The sequence below is a fragment of the Rhinatrema bivittatum genome, chromosome 1 (assembly GCF_901001135.1).
Source record: "Rhinatrema bivittatum chromosome 1, aRhiBiv1.1, whole genome shotgun sequence".
In the NCBI taxonomy this organism is placed as follows: Eukaryota; Metazoa; Chordata; class Amphibia; order Gymnophiona; family Rhinatrematidae; genus Rhinatrema; species Rhinatrema bivittatum.
In genome coordinates, this window is record NC_042615.1 from 95,943,767 (window position 1) to 95,967,488 (window position 23,722).

At 41.5% G+C, this 23,722-nt stretch overlaps 1 protein-coding gene across 8 annotated transcripts in view; it reads left to right on the forward strand.

Annotated features, from left to right (window-relative positions):
• Positions 1–23,722, forward strand: part of CEP44 (centrosomal protein 44) — a 223,759-nt gene that overhangs the window by 110,444 nt on the left and 89,593 nt on the right. For all 8 annotated transcript variants that reach the window (XR_003852650.1, XM_029576497.1, XM_029576747.1 and 5 more), the window contains 2 exons: positions 5,827–5,973; positions 22,700–22,807. Coding sequence is in view for 7 of the 8 variants with exons in the window: in XM_029576497.1 (XP_029432357.1) it covers positions 5,827–5,973; positions 22,700–22,807 (255 nt within the window). In the remaining variant the exon portion in view is untranslated. The remainder of the gene's footprint in view (positions 1–5,826; positions 5,974–22,699; positions 22,808–23,722) is intronic.

Consider the following 23,722-nt stretch of genomic DNA (forward strand, 5'->3'; position numbering starts at 1 on the left):
AATTTGCTAGGATTAGAAGGATAGAATTTAGGGTTAGGGACAAATTTGGGTGCCCCAATCTTATTTTGTATCATAATAATAATGTGCTGCTTATTTTTCTTTGGTGTTTTTATTTTGATTTCTGTATTAGAAAAGCACAATTTCTCTTACTAAACTTTGATTTCATTTTAGAATATTTGGGTTTTTTAAAATATACTGAAAGGTTGCCTCTCCTATGGGTTCATTATCTGGGCCCCTCTCTTTACTTTTCCAAAGTTGTACTAGTTGAAATACCAGTATTGCAAAGTCTGAAGGTAAACCAGGAATTTTCAAAGCATAAAAAGCATGGCATGCACAAGGTAAACCAAACCAGGAAAAATGTTGAGATTGAATGGTGTAATAAGAGAGCCATTTTTAAATTTTTTGTTAAATGTACATTGCCCTGTTTCAAAAGGACTCATAATAAGCGGCAACCATTTATACATTTTATAGTTGTCATTACTACTGAAATTCTTTGACTCCTTCCTTGCAGTTTGTCTGAGGGAAGCATAACATGGGTAACCAGTACTTCAGCCTCTCTCTGCCTCCGCCCGTTTACAATAGCAACCCAAAAAAATAAATACATAGACAAATTATTGGAATCAAATAGGCCGCAGCTTTATTAAACCAACAAACTGCCCAAGCCAGTAAGAAGACAATAAACAGACCCCGGTGTTCATCCGCCACACCCCCAGGCCAGCTGATCTGCAGGTCATAGGCAGCACCTGAGGACTCAGACTCCGCCACATCCCAACAAGAAGCAGCCAAATCCCAGGGCTGACAGTATCCACCAGTCAGCAACCCTTCAGCATCTGGCTGAAGCGTAAGCCCGGTTCGGGCAACCTGCTGTTGTGACAACCAAAAGCCAACAACCACCAATAACAATTGCAAAGAAATAAGGATGGGGGGAGGGTAGCTACTCACAGCAGGGACAAAACGGCAAGTGAGCACTATCGCTTCACCTACTTAACTAATCCCCAAACTTCTCCCCTTTTCTTCGCATCACTAGCCCCTTCAGCCAATTACATGCCAAGCTGGTCCAGTTCAAATCCCTACTGCTTAACCATAGCTCCCGATGGATCTCCCCCCGCCCAACCATCCCTCTGTGGCTGCTCGAGACTGAGCCTGGCCCCCACGTTATATCGTGTGGCCAAGAACTCTGTCCCTGCCACCCTTCCATTTTTAACAGGATGCATAGATTATTTCACACTCCCTTGGTCTGATTGGCAATGATGTCACAAATATTACTATACTGTTCTTGAGCCAGTAGGATCCCATTCCATGGGCCAGATGCACTAAACGTTTGTCTTACAGATCCAAAATGGGAAGAACATGAGTTAAGTTTAACAGTGTTTCAGACCTAGGCTCTTTAAGCATTTTGAAAAGGGAAAAATGATCAGTAAAATGTGTAACTAATAGAGGAAGAATATTATGACTTATTTGCACTGTTGAAATGCTGAGTGGTTCTCAGAGGTTCAACTTTCTTTTAAGGCATTTTTAAAAATCTACTGATAGGTAAGTTGGTAACTTATAGAGGAAAACCACAGTTCTATTACCTTGCCTTAAAAAATTGTGCCTGTGTTATCTCAATCATAAAGCTTTTGTTGAAATTAAAATACTTTTTATTTATATATAGGAAAGTGAGATTTTTAATATTTAAGTGTGTTCTCTCTGAATTTACGTAAAATTCTATAGCATTGTAGCATTATTGAAATTAGTAGTAATTTCTAATTTTCATTTTCTTTGGAAAGATACTTGAATTAATAAAAGATGACACATTTACAGAGTACGAACAATTTTTGGAGCTGTGCTGTTAGGTATCAACTATTCTCTGACTCAGACAGACGTGCAATTGAGAGCTGAGAGTTCTCAGTAGCTGCACAGCACTATAAAATTGTCTTCCCTCAGATAGTACAGTGACACTAAATTACACTGCTTCAGAAGAAGGTGAAAACTTGGTTGTTTCCAGGAATGTAATTGACTAGTGTTGCTGCAGCTGCTAGGTAAGGGGCTGGAGCAGTTTGAATGAGGAGTGAGATGGGTTTCTACTTTTTTAGTGGGATGTTTGAGGCTGGTACATTTGTTGGAAGGAGATGGGGATGGAGAAATTGTGTGGGCAGAAATTTCCTGACTCAGTATCTATATAGATTTGCAAATGCAATCTACGCATGTACTATTTTCCGTTGATAAGCAGGGCTGAATTAGACATGATCTGTGGATGATGTCATCTGGCAGTACTGAACGGATTTGTCTCTCCAAGCTAGTAAAGCTTTGAGCTCTATTGAGCATGTGCAGAAACTCCCTCAAAGCAATCGCCTTGAGTGCTTTCTCTGTTTGTTTTCTTTCTGAGCACAGCCCGGACATGTACTCAGTCTCTCCAGATATTTCTTCCAGAATCTTAAAATGTGTTTCTTTTTCTTCAGTTTTCCTCATTGTTTTCGCTTTGCTGCCCTGCAGCAGACATTACAGCACTTTTTGGTGCTACATAAAAAAAATTGTGCCTCTTCGAAATGGCAAAGACCTATGTCCAGGATGAGATTATGTGCCTCACAGTATTAAATTCCTGATTGCTCTGGAGATGTTGGTGGATCTATCCACATTCTCATCACGCATAGAAACACTGCAAAAGTCTCTTGGAGGCGGCAGTGAATCCTTCCTCCCGCAGTGCAGCGTCTTCTGCCTCATCGGGAAATGGATTGAGCAGGAGTTCCTCATTCCCTCCCACATAGGCCTAAATCAGAGCCACGGGGTCAAGGATTATAGTTGCTGAAACTTAGGTCGAGGAAATTTAAGTCAGCATCACAATGCGACAGTGATTGTGCTTGATGCACAGTATACCACTGGATGCTCAAGGAACGCGTTCAATGCATAGCTCATCAAGAATCGCGTGAAGGACGCACTCAACGCACAGCACATCGAGGGACGTGCTCAAAGCACCATGCACTGATGCATGCAGCACTCACTCGTCGCATTGAGGCTTTCAATGCCTCAAGGCACTCAACACATTAGAACATTAGAATTGCAGAAACATTGAGGCGCTCAAAGCAAACAGAGCATGGAGGCAATCAAAGGAAATGCTCTCGAAGCAGACCAGGCATGGAGGGGGAGATGTTGTAGGCAAGCCCTGCTTGATGGGCTTATCTTATCTACACTCTTCAATTACCTCAGCCCTCAGTCCTTCTAAGCTGATAGCTGAGAGCTCCTAATTAGCATTCCAGCTCCCTCACTTCAGAAAAAAAAAGAAATAAAACAAGAGAAACCCTGCATTGGGTCAGAGTGTACATCAGTCAGTGGAGCAGTCTGCAGATAAATGTAACATGCTATCGTAGATTCAAAGCACATTTTGTGGCAGTACTTAAGGAGCCACTTAACACAGGTAGAGTCCACAATTATTTGCTGCCTTGTTATTCAAGTAGACAGAAGGAATAATCCAATTCTTTTCAGCATTGCTGCAGTTATTCCTTAGACCGGTCTCCCAATGTCATCTATTATGGTTAACACTTTCTCTGAACCCTTAATACGGAGTTCTAGATCTTCTCACACAATCACATAAGAACATAAGAAATTGCCATGCTGGGTCAGACCAAGGGTCCATCAAGCCCATGATCCTTTTTCCAACAGAGGCCAAGACCAGGCCACAAGAACCTGGCAATTACCCAAACAATAAGAAGATCCCATGCTACTGATGCAATTAATAGCAGTGGCTTTTCCCTAAGTAAAATTGATTAATAGCCATTAATGGACTTCTCCTCCAAGAACCTATCCAAACCTTTTTTGAACCAGGCTACACTAACTGCACTAACCACATCCTCTGGCAACAAATTCCAGAGCTTTATTGTGCGTTGAGTGAAAAACTGTTTAGAGGTGATTGACTGGGATTTTTTTTTACCTCTCTAAGACTTAAGGCATATCTCTCAGTTCACCTTTATCGTCCTTGAAATTCTGAGTTAGGATATTGTCATGAAGGTAAAGTTTTTCTAAGGATATATGTTCTGACCATTTCCAGATATGTTTGACTTCACAGCGGAACCCCTGTCATAATCAAGGTTTGTGGAACAGGTGAGAACAAGGCTTAAGGCCTGATTTTCAAAAGTATCTACATATTTAGATCTGGACTCTACCTGTATATACTGTATATATGCTTTACATATGTAACTCCTTTTAACTTTCACTTGTTACCATCAAAGTCTCTTCCATGGAACTCTTTGGATCCCTCCAAATATTGGATGCCCTGTCAGATCCAGTAGCTTTCCCAGTCTACATCATTCTTAACTGTTCGTGGATAACAAAGTGGAAACACCTGTATCTGACATTCCTACAGCTACTAAGCTGAATCTCTGTTGCAGAATTCCAGGTCCCTGGGGTTCACAGTCTTCTGCCCTGAAAAAGGCTGCTAGATGTTGTTGGCGAGTTCTTCTGAGGCTCCATATCTCTTACCCACACCTCTGTGCACGGGTTCCATGTAGTTCAATATCCTAGCAATTGTATTCAACATCAGAGGGTTTTTTCCTATAGTCTGTGGGAGATGGGTTTTTATTACCCACAGCCACTTTTGAGGTCGGAAGGCTGCATTTGTCACCTCAGTTCTATCACTCTTTTCCACTCATCAGTTTTACTGGAGCTCAGCAAATTGATGTGACTCAGGGCAAATAGCATCCAATTTAATTTCAACAAGAAGCAACTGGATGTACCTGGTCACTCTGATAAATTAAGGAACGCAATGTAGCGATCCAACCTTATCATGGGTCCCCAATCACCTTCTATGCTTACCAACGGTCATGCTGTCATAGGAGTCAATCCCAGGTATTTTTCAGCAGTTCCACCTACCGCCTCTTCCAACCCAACATTGGAAATGACCTCAGGCCACAAAACTCCAAATGTTAAATCCACAATATGCAAAAGCAGTTTCTTAAAGAGGTACTTATCTTCAAAGGTATTGCTGACATGGCTATGTTTCACCTGAAATACTCTCTCATTCCTTCTATAGTGATAACTATTGTAGATGCAAAGAAAGCATGAGAGAATAAAGACCTTTTGCCGTGAACCAGCATTTCATGTGAAACATGACTATGTGGATTTAACATATGGAGTTTTGTCAATTTTGAGATCAGAAAAAGTTGGACAGATGGCCCCCAAATCTCTGAGTAAACCCCTATAAGGGGTTTACTACTGTTAATGAAATAACATTTGTATGAGGTTTTTTTTTTCCTGTGATGGCAGCTCCATGCTGAGTAATTTTGAGAAGTCTCTGAGAATTCTATGACTCTCTAGTGCTGTCTGAGGGTTTCCCCCCATTTTTTGATATCTTTTTTTAAATTTGTATCAGAAACCTTATAATTTACTTCATCTTTCTCCATAATTTTTTAAGAAACATTTACCACATAAGAGACAATAAGGATGTTTGGCTTCATAAAAGTTTTCAAAAAATCCCTGTTGGGTTGTGGAAATGTTTTAATCTTAATTAAAAAAAAAATAATCAAAAAAAAAAGATGTGTTTGTGAAATAATATATAAAATTCATACCAGTGGATTTTGGGTTCACTTATTGGTTGTATTAAAGCAAAATATATAAAGGAGACTGCTTTTTAAATGTCAAATTTTGTTAAATGCATACATATAAAATTAAAATATTAAATAATTTAAAATAAAAGTTCATGATTTCTCTTAATGTGTGAACTTGAATCTAAGTTTTCACAAAAATGAATTTGATTTTGTTTCAAAAATGAGTCTAGAAATTAGTAACAGTCACACTGTCTAATCTCAGGTTCTGGTGTTTTAAAAAATTGTCATGTTTAATCTGGTTTTACAGGTTCTTCGAGATCAATTTCAATACAAACCAATTTTAACAAAGCAGCAATTTCTCCAGTTTGGATTTGCAGAAAGGAAGATACAACTTGTTTGTGACATTATCAAGTTTGTAATGAAAAAACATAAGGAACTTTCAACCCTAGATAAGGTAGCAGTCTTTGTCAATGTTTATTCAAAATTCTCTCTTTAAAAATAACTTTCTTCTTTTTAGAAATATCAATTTATCAGTTACCTAGTTTTTGACCCAAAGATGAAATGCCTTGTGTTTAGACTGATTTACATGTTACTGTAATTAGTGTTCTAAGTAGTGAGTTTTTTATGTTGAACCTGTTTATTAACACAAAGAAATACAAAACCAACAGTTTATTATGTGGGTAAATGTGGGAATGGCTGCATAGTAGGGAGGCTTTCTGAAGCTTCATTCTTATTTTTTTTTTTATCAAAGAATAAAATAAAAACCAGGAGAAAAAATGCATGATGCATACTATTTTTCTTTTGCCTAACATCTGACTTAACAATCATTTTATAATAATACATCTTTGGAAATTCAGATTTCATTATCTGGATTGACATGCCCTCATGCATACTGCTTCCCTTTTCCCCCACTGCACAGAAAATGAATTGAATTTGGATCGCTGTGCTTGAAAATGTTATGAAGGGTACCCTATAAAGGCCCTGCCCCATCCCCAGCCGCCTTCCTTTTCAATTCTTTCCCCCACCCTATTACAAGTCTTTCTCACTCTGTCCACTTTCCCTCTCCCCTCTCTAGTGTTCTCTCTCCCTCTATCCTGGTCCTCCCTTGCTTTTCTTCATCTTATCTCCCCATCCTCAGATTTCTCCCATTCCCCCCCCCTTCCTGAGTCATTTCTTCATCTCCTTCATCGCAGTACCTGGGCACCTCTCCATCCTGGGTCTTCTTTCCTTCCCCATCACCCTGCCCCTTATCCAGGGTCCTGTCTCCCTTCTTTCTCTCCCTCCCCCATTATAAGTCATCTCTCCCTCAATCCCAAGTCCTGTGTATCCCATTCTGTATTCTTTCTTTTTCTCTTCCCCTGACCCCATAGTAGGTTTTGTTCTTCTCTTCTCACATAAGCCCCACTCTCCATGATCTCTAGTATGTTCTGTCTCATGTAATCTATCACACCTTCCTCGCTCCTTCCCCCCTCACCAGAACAATGACCCAGCTTGTCATCCTGATCTTCTCCCCTCCAAGTTGGCAACAACATAACACTGTCAGCATCCTGTCCCCCTCACCTAAGCATTCACACCCCTCCTCACTTCTCCCGCCATTCACCACCTTCATGTTGCATCCCACCCTTCTAAAGTGTTCTGCCACTTCTTCCCTCACTCCATTTGTGCATTCACCCCTTTTCCTCTCCAAAATCATTCTTACCTGACTGGTGTTCTAAGTGACTTCCTCCTCTTCCCCTACTAATGGATACAGAGCAGAATGAGGACGCTAACTGCTTACTGCTCACCATACAAAAAAGAATATTCAAATTTTAATGTCATCTCAATAACAGCAACACAAAAACTCTCCACTACCTGGCACTCTGTGAAGTAACACAAAACTCTCTGGCAAAAAAAAAAAAAAGCTACACTCAGCATCTACATAGCAAACCTATAGTACCAGACTAGCACTAACACCCAGAGCACAAACCGGTACAATCCAACCTACAAAAGGTGACAGTGTAAATATAACATGCATCCTAGAATACCAGTATACCTCCTATTGGGCAGTGCAGATTGGAAAACAGAACTAGCTGACTTGCAACTCTCGATCACCAATGGTGTAATTCCTCTCTGGAGGCGTGAATATTTTGGAGTAGAAGAAGCAGGGAGAGATGAGTAACCTGTTAACGCTGTATTGAGACTGAACAGCCCCTAACCCTGTAGATGAGGCATCTACTTCTACAACAAAATATTACAGGGGATCTGGATGGTGTAACCAGGAAGCATTGAGCATGCCGCCTTAAGTTGGTCAGAGGCTCTAACTGTGCTTTCCAGCCAGTTCTTTGTATCAGAACTCTTTTTTTTTTTTTTTTGAGGGAAGTAAGAGGTGCAACTATGGAAGAGTAGTTAATGTATGTATAAACTGCTGATAATTGGTGAATCTTAATCTCTGGAGGGCTTTGAGGCCTAAAGGTCTAGGCCAGTGATGGCGAACTCCAGTCCTCCAGTGCCACAAACAGGCCAGGTTTTCAGGATATCCACAATGAATATGCATGAGATAAATTTACATACATTGGAGGCAATGCATGCAGATCTTTCTCATGCATATTCATTGTGGATATCCTGAAAACCTGGCTTGTTTATGGGACTAAAGGACTGGAGTTCGCCATCACTGGTCTAGGCCAATCTTGGTTAGAGCTCAATTTGTCTGGGTCAATCTGCAGTCCCCGGTGAGAGATAATGTATGAGAAATTTGGCTCCGATTGTTCAAATGAGCACTTCTTGAACTTGGCATATAAATGATTCTCTCTGAGCCGTTGCAATACTGTTTTCACGTATTTCAGTACTGGCTGCTGTGAATAATCCTGTAAGTGTGACTTACCTAGGAAGCCCCTTGGCATTGCTTTGTACACTTCTGTCTATACAATTTTATAAGCTTTAAAGAAAAATGTGTAATCACTAGAGAAACATAATGCAGTCAGCTTACTTCCTTATTTTATTATCTGATCATGTGTACCCAGATAAAACAGGGTACAAGCTGTAACCCAAAATATGAGAGCTCTGAGTGGTGCAGCAACAATTCACACCTTATAAATGATCTTAAGACAGTGATAACAAGTACTGGACAAATCAATGGTCAGTATATCATATTCTACATTAATATTTGACATTATCTCAATATTCATTGAATTGCAAGAACTTATACCTAATTTGTGTAATTAATACCAATCCATAAGCCTAAGTTTTTCCTACAAAATTACAGTTAGCTTTTTGGAGTAAACATCTCTAAATATCTCCATATAGGGTTAAGCTTGATTACTAAAGATTATAAAAATATATAATCCTAGAATGCTATACCTACGTCATTTTCAGTACCTCTGCCTTTAGCTGTTTCTAGCTAGGCCTAAAAGTGGAGTCTTAGTCCTTATGATGGCAGTTAACATAACCTAACAAGGATTTCAAGCTGGAAATCCTGAAATTTACCACATAGGGTAGCAAGCAAGAGAAAATAAGGATATCATCCAGATAGACAAGTACACATTACTGTAAGAGGTCCCAGAAGATTTCTAGATGCTGAAGACCACTGAGACACCACCAGTAAGTTACTCTCATGCATGCTTTCTTTGTTTCCTTTAGGACTTGGCCACAGAAGCAGTCCTTTGCTTTTTCCCTTATATCTGCAGGGAACTGCAAGGTCTGGCATTGCATATGGATATGATGCATCCCAAGGTGATGCACCCGCACCTCTGATTCCATACAGCTACGTCTATGCCACACCTGGCTCCACCACCTAGATACGATGGAGATCCCAATACCTGCTGAGGCTTCATTATCCATGCATGATGCACTTAGCTTGAAGCAGCAAGCTTCTCATCAGACTGGACAAACTTTCATCCCATCCCTGCTAAATGAACCTACTATAGCCTGGGCATCACCTGTCTGGGAAAGAAACAAACCCTTTATGTGAATCTAGACGAACTCCAGTCCTCGAGTGCTCGTCTCATGTATTGAATGTCATCTTCAATTCATCCTTCTCACTTATCGGAATGAGGTTATAGGTGCCCTTGAGGTCTAGCTTAGTGAAGATTTTGGCGTCTATGGAATAATTCCGATATTAGGGGCAATGGGTAGCAGTTCCTCTGAGTGATGGCTATAAGACTACAGTTCTTTTTTTTTTTTTTCCCCCACAAAGAAGAATACAGCCCCGGCTGATGAAGACTGTCTGATGAAGCCATGCTCAGAGTTCTTTTTTTATATAACTAGACATGACTTGTGTCTCCAGAATGAAAAGGGGGATAGATGTGACCTCTAGGGGAGTCTTGCCCGAAAGGAGGTCGATGGTGCAGACATATGACCTATGAGCTGATAGTGTTTCAGCTTACTACTTTCTGAAGGCATGAATGAAGGCTGCATAAGCCCGAGGAAGTCCTTGTGCTGCTGGGATGGCCACCAGAGCGGTCAACAGTGGTAATTCTGAGGGGATAGACACCCTTGATGACAATTGGGTCCCTAACAGGAAATTTCAAGAGTGTTCCAGTTGATATATATATATTTTTTTAATTTAATAATTTTTATATATAGACTTCATGCAAGCATATCAAATTGGTTTACAGTAGTTAGCAATCATTTAAAATATTTGCATTTCCAAAGAAGAAAGGAAGTAAAAACATTGTTTTATAATATAAATAATTAACATAGTAAACTAAATAGTAGGCTAAATAATCAAAATTTAAATACTCACAGGTCGATACAGTAACATTGAGTTAAAGATTCCCCGTCTGTAACGTGCTGGGAGCGCACAATACAGACGAGTAAGGCCATTCAGCGATACAGTCTCCAGTTTCACGCGTCCTTAGCGCTTCCTAAACCCTTTCCTAAACCCTTTCCGCACCCAGCATGTAAATGAACGAAAAAGCTGTATAATGAAGGAATTAGCTATTCCACTGCGATACTGTAACGGGCGCTAATATTATCTCCTCCGTAACCCGCTGTTCTGCCGCGGCCTTAACCTGCTAGTTTACCGCCTCCCCCTAGTAGGAGTTAGTGTAGTGTAGTGTAAAAACATTGCTTACCCGCCCTGGTCCCGTCCGGTCCCCTCCTCCCGAAGCAAAAAAAAAACAAACGAAAAAGTAGCAAGGCTCGGGCCTGCTACGGTAAGTGTAAAAGTGTAAAAAACAAAAAACCTGGGTGCGCTGGTACCTGTCATTGCAAATGACATTTGAAATGACAGGCACCAGGAAGTGTAAAAAAGTGTAAAAAACAAAAAACCTGTGTGTTATATAAAAAAATAAAAAATGTTAAATACCTGTCGGAGGGCCGTGGGTCCAGGCGGCCGGTGGGCGGCGGGCAGCCATCAGCGGCATCCGGTAGTCCCTTCTCCCGATTTCGCACGGGCGGGTCGGCAGCGGGGGGGGGGGGGTGCGGGCAGCCATCAGCGGCATCCGGTAGTCCCTTCTCCCGATTTCGCACGGGCGGGTCGGCAGCGGGGGGGGGGGGGGGTGCAGGCAGCCATCAGCGGCATCCGGTAGTCCCTTCTCCCGATTTCGCACGGGCGGGTCGGCAGCGGGGGGGGGGGGGGGGCGGCAGCAGGATCCGGGAGCGGCGGGTAGGCAGCAGCAGGGTCCAGGGGGCAGCGGCAGCAGGATCCAGCGTGTTCGATCGGGCAGGCAGGTAGGTGGCAAAATAAAGATGGCCGCCTGCACGGGAAAAGCGTGCAATTGGCCGCTGAAGACGTGACGTCACGACGTTTGGCGTCACGGGGTGTGACGTCACGTCTTCAGCGGCCAATTGCACGCTTTTCCCGTGCAGGCGGCCATCTTTATTTTGCCACCGACCTGCCTGCCCGATCGAACACGCTGGATCCTGCTCCCGCCGCTCCCGGATCCTGCTGCCGCCCCCCCGCTGCCGACCCGCCCGTGCGAAATCGGGAGAAGGGACTACCGGATGCCGCAGATGGCTGCCGCCCCCCCCGCTGCCGACCCGCCCGTGCGAAATCGGGAGAAGGGACTACCGGATGCCGCTGATGGCTGCCCGCCCCCCCCCCGCTGCCGACCCGCCCGTGCGAAATCGGGAGAAGGGACTACCGGATGCCGCTGATGGCTGCCTGCCCCCCCCCGCTGCCGACCCGCCCGTGCGAAATCGGGAGAAGGGACCACCGGATGCCGCTGATGGCTGCCCGCCCCCCCCCCGCTGCCGACCCGCCCGTGCGAAATCGGGAGAAGGGACTACCGGATGCCGCTGATGGCTGCCCGCCCCCCCCCCCCCCGCTGCCGACCCGCCCGTGCGAAATCGGGAGAAGGGACTACCGGATGCCGCTGATGGCGCCCCCCCCCCCCCCGCTGCCGACCCGCCCGTGCGAAATCGGGAGAAGGGACTACCGGATGCCGGTGATGGCTGCCCGCCCGTGCGAAATCGGGAGAAGGGACTACCGGATGCCGCTGATGGCTGCCCGCCGCCCACCGGCCGCCTGGAACCACGGCCCTCCGACAGGTATTTAACATTTTTTTTATATAACACACAGGTTTTTTGTTTTTTACACTTTTTTACACTTCCTGGTGCCTGTCATTTCAAATGTCATTTGAAATGACAGGTACCAGCGCACCCAGGTTACTGTATAGGCGCTGTTACAGCGCCTATACAGTAAAATGGGTTGCGCGGGCATAACCCTTCCCTAACGCTTCACAGCCGCGGCATGCATTTGCATGCGATTAGAGGAGAGTATCGGGGAGTTAGTGAAGAGAACTGTGGGTGCGGGGAGGAAGGGTGCGCCTGACACTGCCGCACTGTTTTTACCGCCGCCTTACTGTATCGAGCCGTTAGAGAGGTAGTATAGTTAGGGTAGAGATAGTATAATAAAAATATACATTACCTTGGTATAAAATCAGAAGTGAGATAATTATGCTAATAGCTCTTGGTAGGCTTGTTTAAAAAGCCAGGTTTTAATCCCCTTTTTAAATAATTTGATGTCTGCTTCTAGTAGTAATTCCTGCGGAATAGAATTCCATAGAAGGGGTCCAGCAATAGAGCTAGTTCTTTCTCTTACATTATTTAGGTGGGCAATTTTGGGGGAAGGAATTGGCAGCATCCCTGTTCTGGTTCATCTGGTGATTCTTGAGGGGGTGTGGAAGTGAAGTGAAGAGGTTAGCCATTCAGTTTTTTCATTGTATAAGGTTTTGTGAATTAGTGAGAAGATTTTATGCTGGGCCCTGTATTTGACTGGCAGCCAGTGAAGTTCTTTTAATATTGGTGTGATATGTTCGGAACTTCTAGTACCTGTCAAGAGTCTAGCTGCAGAGTTCTGCAGAAATTGCAATGATCTTGTGATATTTGCGGGAAGGCCTAAGAATAGTGAGTTACAGTAGTCTAATCTTGATAAGACAAGTGCCTATATGACAGTTCTAAAGTATTTTGGGAATAGGAGGGTTTTTAATCTTTTGAGTATATTTAATTTGAAGTACCCATCGCTTATGATTTTTTTAATGCAGGATTTCATGGAGAATTCGCAATCTATAAGAATCCCTAAATCTCATACTTCTAGGGAGATGGGGTAGTTTTTGGCCGCTTCTTGAATTTCAAACTCTTTTGTCTTGCTTAATTTAGGTGAGATGTATAGGATTTCAATTTTTTTAGTATTGGGATTGTACTTAATCAGCCATGACAATCCCAAAATAATAGGGTTCACAGCTTTGGTTAAGGCAAAGAAGGTAATCAGCTCCTGATGTCGGGCATCAATTTAAGGGTCAGAGATTTTGTCACATTGTCAAATGTCCTGGTAGTGGGTCCCCATATATCGATGAGATTTTCACAAGCAGCACTAAAGGAATAATGGGTAAATTGTAGTGCCCTACCTGGGCTTCGCCAATTAAATTTCCTCTTGCTCTTGAGTCCAGGAAGGCCTTGGTAATGAACTCCTCAGTGTCTGTTTCAGGATGACTGGGACCAGCATTTGTGGCGAGGGAGATGAGGGTGGCCTAAGGCTGCCTCTCTGACCAGACCTAGGCTCGGAGTTTCCTGACTTCTCTTTGTAGTATAGTTCCCCTGATCAGCACAATACAGGCACAGACTGAGGCATATGCACCTCTGTTTCTCCTCATTTGTTAGCTTAGCTCTGTCAAGCTTCATGGGTTCCTCTACTGTAAGGCACTACATATTCCTTGGCAGGGGGCACCAATGGACACTGTAACCTTGGAGTTAGCCTCAGGTGCCATTGAAAGGCATCTCTCTCTCTCTCATGCTTGCTCCTGGAATCTGACATTTACTTTGATAGAGAGAATCAATGAGGTCATCCAGCCCAAGTGGTACCTCTCTTCCACTGACTCATCCTTAATGCAGTCGGTAAGGCCTTTCCAAAAAAATGGCCACTAAGCTTTATTGAGTCCATTGAAACTCAGATGTGAAAGTTCTAAAGTGTATGACCAATTGTCCTGTTGCCCTGCTTCAGGCAAAGTAGCTTCGCAGCTACAGAAGAGATGCTTCCAGGTTAATCGAATTCTCAACAGAACTGTCAGGAATTCGTCTAGGTTCTCATAAAGGGTTTGTTTCTTTCCCAGACAGGTGATGCCCAGGCTCCAGTAGAATCATCTAGCAGGGATAGGATGAAAGTTTATCCAGTCTGACGAGAAGCTTGCTGCTTCAAGCTAAGTGCATCAGGCATGGATAATGAAGCCTCAGTGGGTATTGGGATCTCCATCGTATCTAGGTGGCAGAGCCAGGTGTAGCATAGACGTAGCTGTATGGAATCAGAGGTGCGGGTGCATCACCTTGGGATGCATCACATCCATATGCAACGCTAGCCCTTGCAGTTCCCTGCAGATATAAGGGAAAAAGCAAAGGACTGCTTCTGTGGCCAAGTCCTAAAGGAAACGAAGAAAGCATGCATGAGAGTAACTTACTGGTTCGGCAGTTACTACCCTTAACCAATAAGCCATGATACTTTTGATGCAACTCCAATATTGCTCTCTGCTTCAATGACAGGGGGAAAAGGGGAATTGGATTTAGACAGCAACCAACGAGGGCCCCTACTTTTACTGACTCTGCGGAACTGATGAGCATGGGGGTATCCAGCACAGAGCAGCAGCAGCTACTACCCTTAACCAATAAGATTTGATGCTTTTGATGCAACTGTAACATTGCTCTCTGCTTTGAATGAGGAGGGTGGGACCTTAAAGGAAAAAGAAATTTGGATTCAGAGACAACCAACTTGAGCCATTACTTTTTTTACAGTCTGGGGAACTGATGCTTATACATTAAGGAAAAAAAAAACAGGACTGCTTCTGCGACCAGTCCATAAGCAAAGCACATCAAGCAAAACTGACTGATACATGGTGGTAACCTGCATAGTGCAGCATAATCTACCTTGGGAAGCTTGCTGGCCAGACTGGATAGACCATTAGTCCTTTTCTATGTTTCTATGGCCTGTTGCCATACTGTCCCTCCCGATGCAGTCTGTGTGGCGAAACGTGGTGACCATGTTGGGGGAAATTAACTTACTATAAGTTGACCATTTTTATTCAAGATTATGGAGTTTCTACCAACTAATAAAGATTTTTCTGCCAAGCATGTTATAAGGACTAATTCATAGTCTTCATGCTCTGCTCTTTCTGCTGATCTACTATAGAGTGTGTATCTCATCTCCATTGCTTTTGTGTCTGTTGCCACTAAAAACAATTTTTCCCTATTGACACTGGTTTTTTTTTGGGGGGGGGATCCCATTTTTTTTATTCGGGGCAGTCTGTAACTAATAATTTCCCATGTGAGGTCTGCTATACTACTTGTCCTCAGAGAAAGCTGAGTTGCTTATCTGTTGCAGGTGATCTCTGAAGACATCAGAATGTCAGTCCCTACAAAGCCCATCCGCCTCCCCTTGGAGTTGGTTTCTGGAAACTTTGAAATCAAATTTCCATGATGATGTTGTTACCCATTTTGAGGATTGACTTCTTGCTTTTGTTAAGCACCACGCCATTTTTTATGACGCTTATATAACCAGGGATATAAGAACACTTAGATTTTTGTAGAAAATATAATTTTTTATTGCTCAATATAAGTATTCTTGGGAGATGCTGATGCCATGTCTCTGACAAACTGACTACCAGCACCTCATTGTTTACAGGAAGTGATCCTTCTTTTATAGATAACATACAATATTGTACTGGGTTAGAAGATTCTAGAGTTGTGTGACTGCCTAGAGATTAATTCACATTGGTTGTCATGTCAACAGCATGATAAGATCATCCCTAAACTGCCCTGATTACGTCTCCCTGGTGGGGCCCATTTACCACCACTCTCTAGATAGTCCTTTGTTCTGTTAGAATCTTGCTGGTCAGCATAATTAACACATCTGAAGTTATGTTTACAGATACTTCTGAAAATAGTGCCTCTTATTGTGACAGTATAGCCTGAAGTTCCCTCCCTCGGCTTCTGTTTTGTGTGACCCTATAATTAGGCATCACAGTATGGCGCCAGCTTCGACTGCCTGTCCAGATGTCCTGGGAATTCTTGCAGGTCAGGCTCAGCAAGTCACTTTGAGGTCACATAGGCTAAGAGAGCAGAGGATTATGGGTTGGTTTTCAGGCTCAGGTACACTCATCATTTCCCTCATGTGCCACTTACAAATGGCAAGAGTGGCACACCGAAGCACCAGAGGGGAGAACAGAACTGTATGAAGTGAATATGGCAAATGGGCTGAAATGTGTAGGATAACAACTAACCTTTTGTGTGCATTGTGATCCCTCTAGATCCCCACTAAAGTAAATGAGACTCATAGATATACACGCATTCTCTAATTAACAAATGATAGCAGTATGACTAAGTTTCACTAGATATTCGTTAGCTCTGTAGTTGAGCTGCAAGGATGGCTGCATTATAAAGAAGAGAAAATCTATAATAGCAAGACCCACATATGTTATCTTTCAGAGTCAAGTAATTACATAATAGTGTTGTAACGAGTGTAAAGATAAGAAGAACAAAGAGAGACTATTATGAAAGTATTATTTTTCTCATATAATACTATATATAATGGGCGAGTCTCTGCAAGGAGTACTGCTACTGTAAACAACAACCCAGGATAATATTTGCTAAACAAACAGCGATGTAAGCAATGCACATAACCAGAAAAGTGAAGGAAGCCTGGAAAATAAAGATGAAAACCAAGAATCAGCAGAAAGACTCACAAGGACTCATACTGTGTTGTGCATACATAATGAGGGATAAGTTATAACAGTGTTGTAAAGCATAAAACATGTTTTGGTCATATGCAGAAGTGGGCCTATAGGTAAACAGAAGTATCACACTACCAGAGAACATCTGTGAGAGGTTGTAAACAAACTCTAGGTAAAGAAACTGATAGGTAGTGTTACAGGAAGAAATGTTCAAAAAGGTATATAGGGAAAAATAGAAGGAGCTAACTAAATTTGATATATTAGGTACGGTTAGGAGCAAGGGGACTAGAATATGAAAAAACAGCCATGTGAGTACCATAAATGTAGGCTGCAGGAGAAGAAAAAGAATAATACTTGTGCAGAAACAGCAATAGGGCAGAATTTAACTCAAGGGAATATTTGATTTATACCAAGACATATCACACTGTAAAGTAGCAAGTAGTGGGACAGGGTGATTGGTTAGTGTGATCAGACTAACTTTCATAGATAAAAGTAAAGAGAACATATCAAATAATCATCTAGCTGACTCAGCAAGTGAATGCATATACACATAAAGTATAGGACTGGAAAATGCTACAAAATGCTTGGACTGTCTGAGACTAATAAAAACTGCATTAATTCAGACTCTGTCATTAACTTAAAATCTAAATAGTGGCATCTGCAAATGGGTACATAACTAAATATTGACTAGGTATAACATAACTATTTTTTATATGATAATAGGTTATCACATGTCAAATAAAGGTCCATATAATGAAGGGTGCAAGATGACTCCTGTGCAAAGGATTGCATGATGTCTGAAATCAATAACACATGACGTATGCAGTTCTCTCAGTATGGTGGATTTCTGACATCGGAGGATAGCCTCTTAACTCATTAGATGCATATGTTGTGTATTAAAGCCTAATATAAGAGCAAAACAAATTCAAATTAGTCAATGAGACAAATTCCATCATGGCCTTAACTCCCTGCATCTAGTAATCCCTACAGCTGTATAATATTCCCTCTTTATTATTAGGTAACATGCAATAGTCAGGACCACAAACAACTTAAATGCTCAGACATTACATAGAAACATGTATTTCACTGAACTGACACATAAATTCATTGCATTCTTCAAGTGTCATGACACACAAATAACACATTTGAGCTAAAAAAAAATTAGACCAAAAAGTGTTTGGATCGATCCAAAATAAAACAAAATTAAAATAGATCTATTTAAAATAAAAAAAATCAAACTGGGAAAAAAATATAATCTTCAAGCGTTACACCTCAAATGGCAGAGAAGGCTTTGTTTTCAGCCTGGAAAGATATAAAATATGGCATACAACAAAATTAAGGTAATGGTTAAAGTGAAATTACAGCTTCATTAAAACTAAACACTCTGATATGCCTTAATTCAGCAAATAACGGTCATGAAGCTTCTTTCTTGGCTCTATTGTTATGCCACTAGGAGGCACTACCACAAGTTGTGGTGTGAGAGCTGCTTCCCTCTGCAAATCTAAAACCCCTTGTGTTCCATTTCCTAAGGTGGTAATGTTAGCGCTTTGTAATTCAAAATCTGAAAATCTGCCACCTCTGCTAATGGTCATGCAATGCACAGCCAATACTTCTAGCATCAACTCCTAACTGTCAGGCCGATTCAGTAAAGTCCGCGGGAGAGCAGACGAACGCCCGCTCTCCCGGCACGCGCACAGGCCACTCGCCTGTTCGTGCGATTCTCTATTTAAATGAGGCCCGGCGGTAGAAACGGGCAAAAGGAGGTGCTAGGGACACTAGCGCGTCCCTAGCACCTCCTTTTAGCCTGGAGCGGCTGTCAGCGTGTTTGACAGCCGAGGCTCAATTTTGCCGGCGTCAGTTTCTCGAGCCCGCTGACAGCCACGGGCTCAGAAACCGGACGCCGGCAAAATTGAGCATCCGGTTTTCGACCCGACAGCCGCTGGCCCATTTTAAATTTTTTGTTTTCTTTTTTTTTTTTTACCCTTTGGGACCTCTGACTTAATGTCGCCATGTGTACTTTCCCGGTGCCAGCAGAAACTAGCGCCTAACTTTGGGTAGGCACTAATTTCTTAAAGTAAAATGTGCGGCTTGGCTGCATATTTTACTTTCTGTATCGCGCAGGAATACCTAATAGGGCCCTCAACATACATTTGCATGTTGAGGGCCCTATTAGGTTCTGCGGGTTGGATGCGCGTTTTCCACCCCTTACTGAATAAGGGATAAGGGAAAACGCACGTCCAAGGGCAGGTTAATTCCTAAAAATGCAACCTGTGACTGACAATTTTGTACTGTTAGAATTTATTTAATTTCCTTCGTATGCTAATGTTTGTAAAATTAGCTCTGTAGCGTGCATGCAAACAGAGCCTGTAAGTGCTGTACTTAGTGGATCATTTACATAATCACAGATACACTAGCTGGGAGTAGGATGTGAACTGTAAGCTTTCTACAAAACCTTGTGGGATTGCTAACTTTGTTATACTGAAAAATTGTTAATGCCCTTTGCACAGCCAGAGGCACACAGTATGCATTAGCCAAATCTAAAACTGTATATGAGGAATTTCTTTCAAGATTGGCTCTACATTTATTTACAAAATGTCCAAATTTCCCCACAATACCAGCATTCAGTACCTGTGCTTACATCAGGTTCGAAACCAGCTCTATCAAACTCTGTTTATTCCCCTTCTCTCTCTTGCTATCCCTCTTCCATGGACATTATAGTCTCTAGGTATAATTACTGTACCCATTAATTGATTCTGGGAATACCAAGCATCACCCCCACTTATTCCATATTCCACATCATCTGAAAACACTGTAACCCCGGTTATCCCAGATACTTTCTCAGCAGCTCTTCTATCTAGAAAAACTTTACATTTCTTTCCCTCTTTTCGCTTATTTAATTCCTCCATCTGTATAGAACATAAATTAGTTTGGAGTTTAGTTAAATCTTTAGCTCCTTTACTCTTTTCTCTAACATACAAATCACTATAATGACAAATATTGAAAAACATTTCTAGCCACAGCTTATTTTCCAGCCCTGGTCACAAATTGAGAACAAAGTGTCTGTGAATTTGGAACCCAAATGCTTTGAGATAAATCTGTGTACATGGTATGTGTACTGTTGTGCATAGGCCAGTAATCCTGCTTCCCTTTGTGCTCTAGTCTGTTTTAGTAACCTCTTATGTTGCAAAGTCTGCTAACGCATTACCTCTATGAATCCAAGTATCAGAAGCATGGTGGGCTGTCACCCAACATATAGCAGTTAATAATCTTTTTTTCTCCTCTATCCCTTAAGTGTGATGAAATAAGTTCCCCATTAGAATCCCTACAGGACGTTGCTATGCCTACTAATGTATGTATCAGCTTACATCCCTGGGTGTGCCTAGTACACTCCTTGGGTGGTGGTTTCTTAAAAAGCATCGGGTGAAAGTTTATCCCTTGTAAATCTACTATCTTTATCTACCTCTTCATCTGAAGAGTGAAAACTCCCCTCTCCTTTTCTACTGAATCTTTCCCCCTTCTGCTTGTTTGCTCTGAGCTGTCAAATGTGTAAACTCATCTCCAGACTTTTGTCTTAATTCATCTACTGTCAGACCTGAATGTGCATTTCCTGAAGGGTGCATTAACCCTTTGAGACTACAAGTCACTCCCTGCCATCCGTACTGCACTTCTAATTGAAGTGGAGGGGAAGCTGCAGAAACTGCCATTGACAGAGATACAGCAGGAACTACTGCTGGCAATGGAGTAACCGGAGTTCTGACTAGCTTAGGTAGTATGGGAGTTCCCTCTCCTGAAACAGCAGTATCAGATATTGGATTTAAAGGCAGATGATCTAACTGTAATGGTTTATAACCGCAAATGATAGAAAAGACTGGACGGCTTAGTCACACTAAGCACGTCGTCAGGCTTGCTGATGCGGTTCCGATATACACATTAATATACTAATTTATTAAGTTGGTGAAGAGCATTTTGGTTCATACTGGTCGATACCTTTTGTTATAACCTGGAGCAACATCATTTGGATCAACTGGACCTAATTCAGCAGGGACAGTGTGTAGTGGAAAGTGACCTAACTGACTACAGGAATCCAGCAAAGCTGGATATAAGCCGGGCATATTAAGGTCACCTGATACAGAGGAGTTAGAACAGCCGTAGCAGGAGCATAGGGTGGGGGCATCTTACTCCATTCAGTGTCATCAAGAACAGAATCCCTTTGCCTATACCATAAATCAAAGACTTGTAAATGTTTATCTAATGACTGCCCTTTCTTCATGTCCTTTATATACTTAAGCAAATTGTTTGAAAACCCAATACCCTATTAGTTTCTACCCAAATTCAACACCAGCCAGCCAGAGAAAGCTGACGAAACCAAACTTTCTGAAAGAATCTACTAAATTAAATTCACTTACTGTAACATTTCTCCACAACTTTAATTCCTCCTCAGTCTGCTTATACCTTTCAAACAACAACAAATCATGTAAATCAGTTTGCCCCCTGTGTCCCTGCGCATACAAATCGCCTGGAGCTTCTCTGTACCGGTCAACACAGTTAACTCTCCAGCTCCCGGTGCCCTTTCAATTTCTGAAACTTCCATAACAATTGTAATTCAGACCCCATTCACTGCAATGCGTTACCCCATGGCAGAAATCAGACAAAAATAGAAAACCAGATGTCAAACTACACTTTTACAAAACTTTTCTTTTGAATGTTCCTCTAATAATCCCTCAGCCTTGCAAGCAGGGCAAGGGCTTACAACCACGGATTACCTGTTGCTGTTTTTAAACCTCTTTGTATTGTTTTTTTCCAGTACAAATTTAGTAACAAATATACAGACAAATAAGCCAAAAATCACTCTTAAGTTCTCATTAAGTATAATAGTCTACAAATGGGCATCCCCAAAGTAGATTAAATAAAAAAAAGTGCACTTTTCTTTACAATTGGCCAAAGAAAATCTTTTACCTACTTAACTAGAAAATTATACCTACAAGTTAATTATGTAGGCATGAGTAAATACTTAGAGATCTTTCATCCCCTACATAGTAGAGGCACTCTCTTCTGTCTTCCGGGTACTACTTTTTCAATAAACAGCCATCCAGAAATCTGTTCCTGGGAATTACTGTGCAATAAGCAAAACTTTGGTCAAAAGCCAATTAAGGTCCGAGTACCAGCCTTAGATCTGACCCTGTCCAGCAGATTCAGACGTAAGACTGCACCATAGATAGCTGCAGCTATCAAGTTCCTTTTCAGGCGCCATAATATTAAGCGCCACGCCATTTTTTATGAGCTTATATATCCAGGGATACAAGAACACTTGGATTTTTATAGAAAATATAATTTTTTATTGATCAATATAAGTATTCTTGGGAGATGCTGATGCCATGTCTCTGACAAATTGACTACCAGCATCTCATTGTATACAGAAGTGATCCTTCTTTTATAGATAACATACAATATTGTACTGGGTTAGAAGATTCTAGAGTTGCGTGACTGCCTAGAGATTAATTCACATTGGTTGTCATGTCAACAGCATAAGATCATCCCTAAACTGCCCTGATTACTTCTCCCTGGTGGGGCCCATTTACCACCACTCTCTAGATAGTCCTTTGTTCTGGTAGAATCTTGCTGGTCAGTGTAATTAACACATCTGAAGTTGTGTTTACAGATAATTCTGAGAATAATGCCTCTTATTGTGACAGTATAGCCTGAAGTTCCCTCCGTTGGCTTCTGCTTTGTGTGACCCTATAATTAGGCATCACAGTATGGAGCCAGCTTCGACTGCCTGTCCAGATATCCTGGGAATTCTTGCAGGTCAGGCTCAGCAAGTCACTTTGAGGTCACATAGGCTAAGAGAGCAGAGGATTCTGGGTTGGTTTTCAAGCTCAGGTACACTCATCACTGTCCTTGGAGAACACCTGTTAACAGGTAAGCAACACTTCTTTCCACAGTCACACTGGTTAAGAAGCACCATGAGCCACATGTTTAAAGTATTCTTTACTTCTGTCGATGGGTACAACTAACATAGTTTTCTTGTTTGTTTTTTGTTACCAGGCCAAGTCACAGCCAAAGAAAAAAACTAGTTCTTCTAAAGATGATTTAGAGACAAAATGTGAGCCATTTTTTACTGAGCCTATTCAGGTCCAGGCATTGTTGCATACTGTGAGTACTATGCTGATAAAAAATTCTCCACTGTTACTAGCAATGGATTAAATGAGTTATGGATATGGTATTTTATGAAGGAACTGCTTTGAAAATTCCATATTTTGGAGCTCATCTCTACATTGAGGCTTACCTTGCATTTAAAATTTGTTCTTTTTCTTGTTTAAACCTATATATTTATTTTGGTTCTGTATTTACTGTGTCATAAGGTAAGATATATAATTTATAAATACCTGTGTATATTTTAACTCTAGTTTATTATTAATCTTTTAATTTAACACATGTACAATCCACAAATTTATGTTAAAACCAATATTATCACTCATACCACATTCACACATGCACAATCACATAACATAGAAAAAATATTGCACCTAATTCTAATACAACAATTCACCTATTACCAACATATTAAAATACATCCAAAATTGTTACAATCAGATAGCACCAATTTTATATTGTTATATTTCATTTATCATCCAATCCACCCTTATTTCTTATTAATCTCCCTTTAAATATTCTTTGTTATTAGAAAAACTCCCTCTCAGTTCCCTGTCATATTTATTACTTTATGTAAACTCCGGACGAAAAGCTTCCGTTTCACCGAGGTGGTTTCCTCAGGGGACCGTTATCCACTCATTGCTTTCATTTGAAAAAGCCGGGAACTTCTCTATATAATTCATAGGGTGCTTGTTGCTTGTGCCGTCTGTGATAAAACACAATCCTAAGTACATAAATATTTTATTATTAATGATGTATAAAAAATGTAAAATGAATTAAATTTGAAAATAAACTATTTATCCAGTCATTATCCTTAAATACCAACGGAATGCTTACCTATATTTTACTCCGTATAACTCCTTAACATTACTTTTATCAACTGTCTTCCACGTTGTACAACCTACCAATCCATCA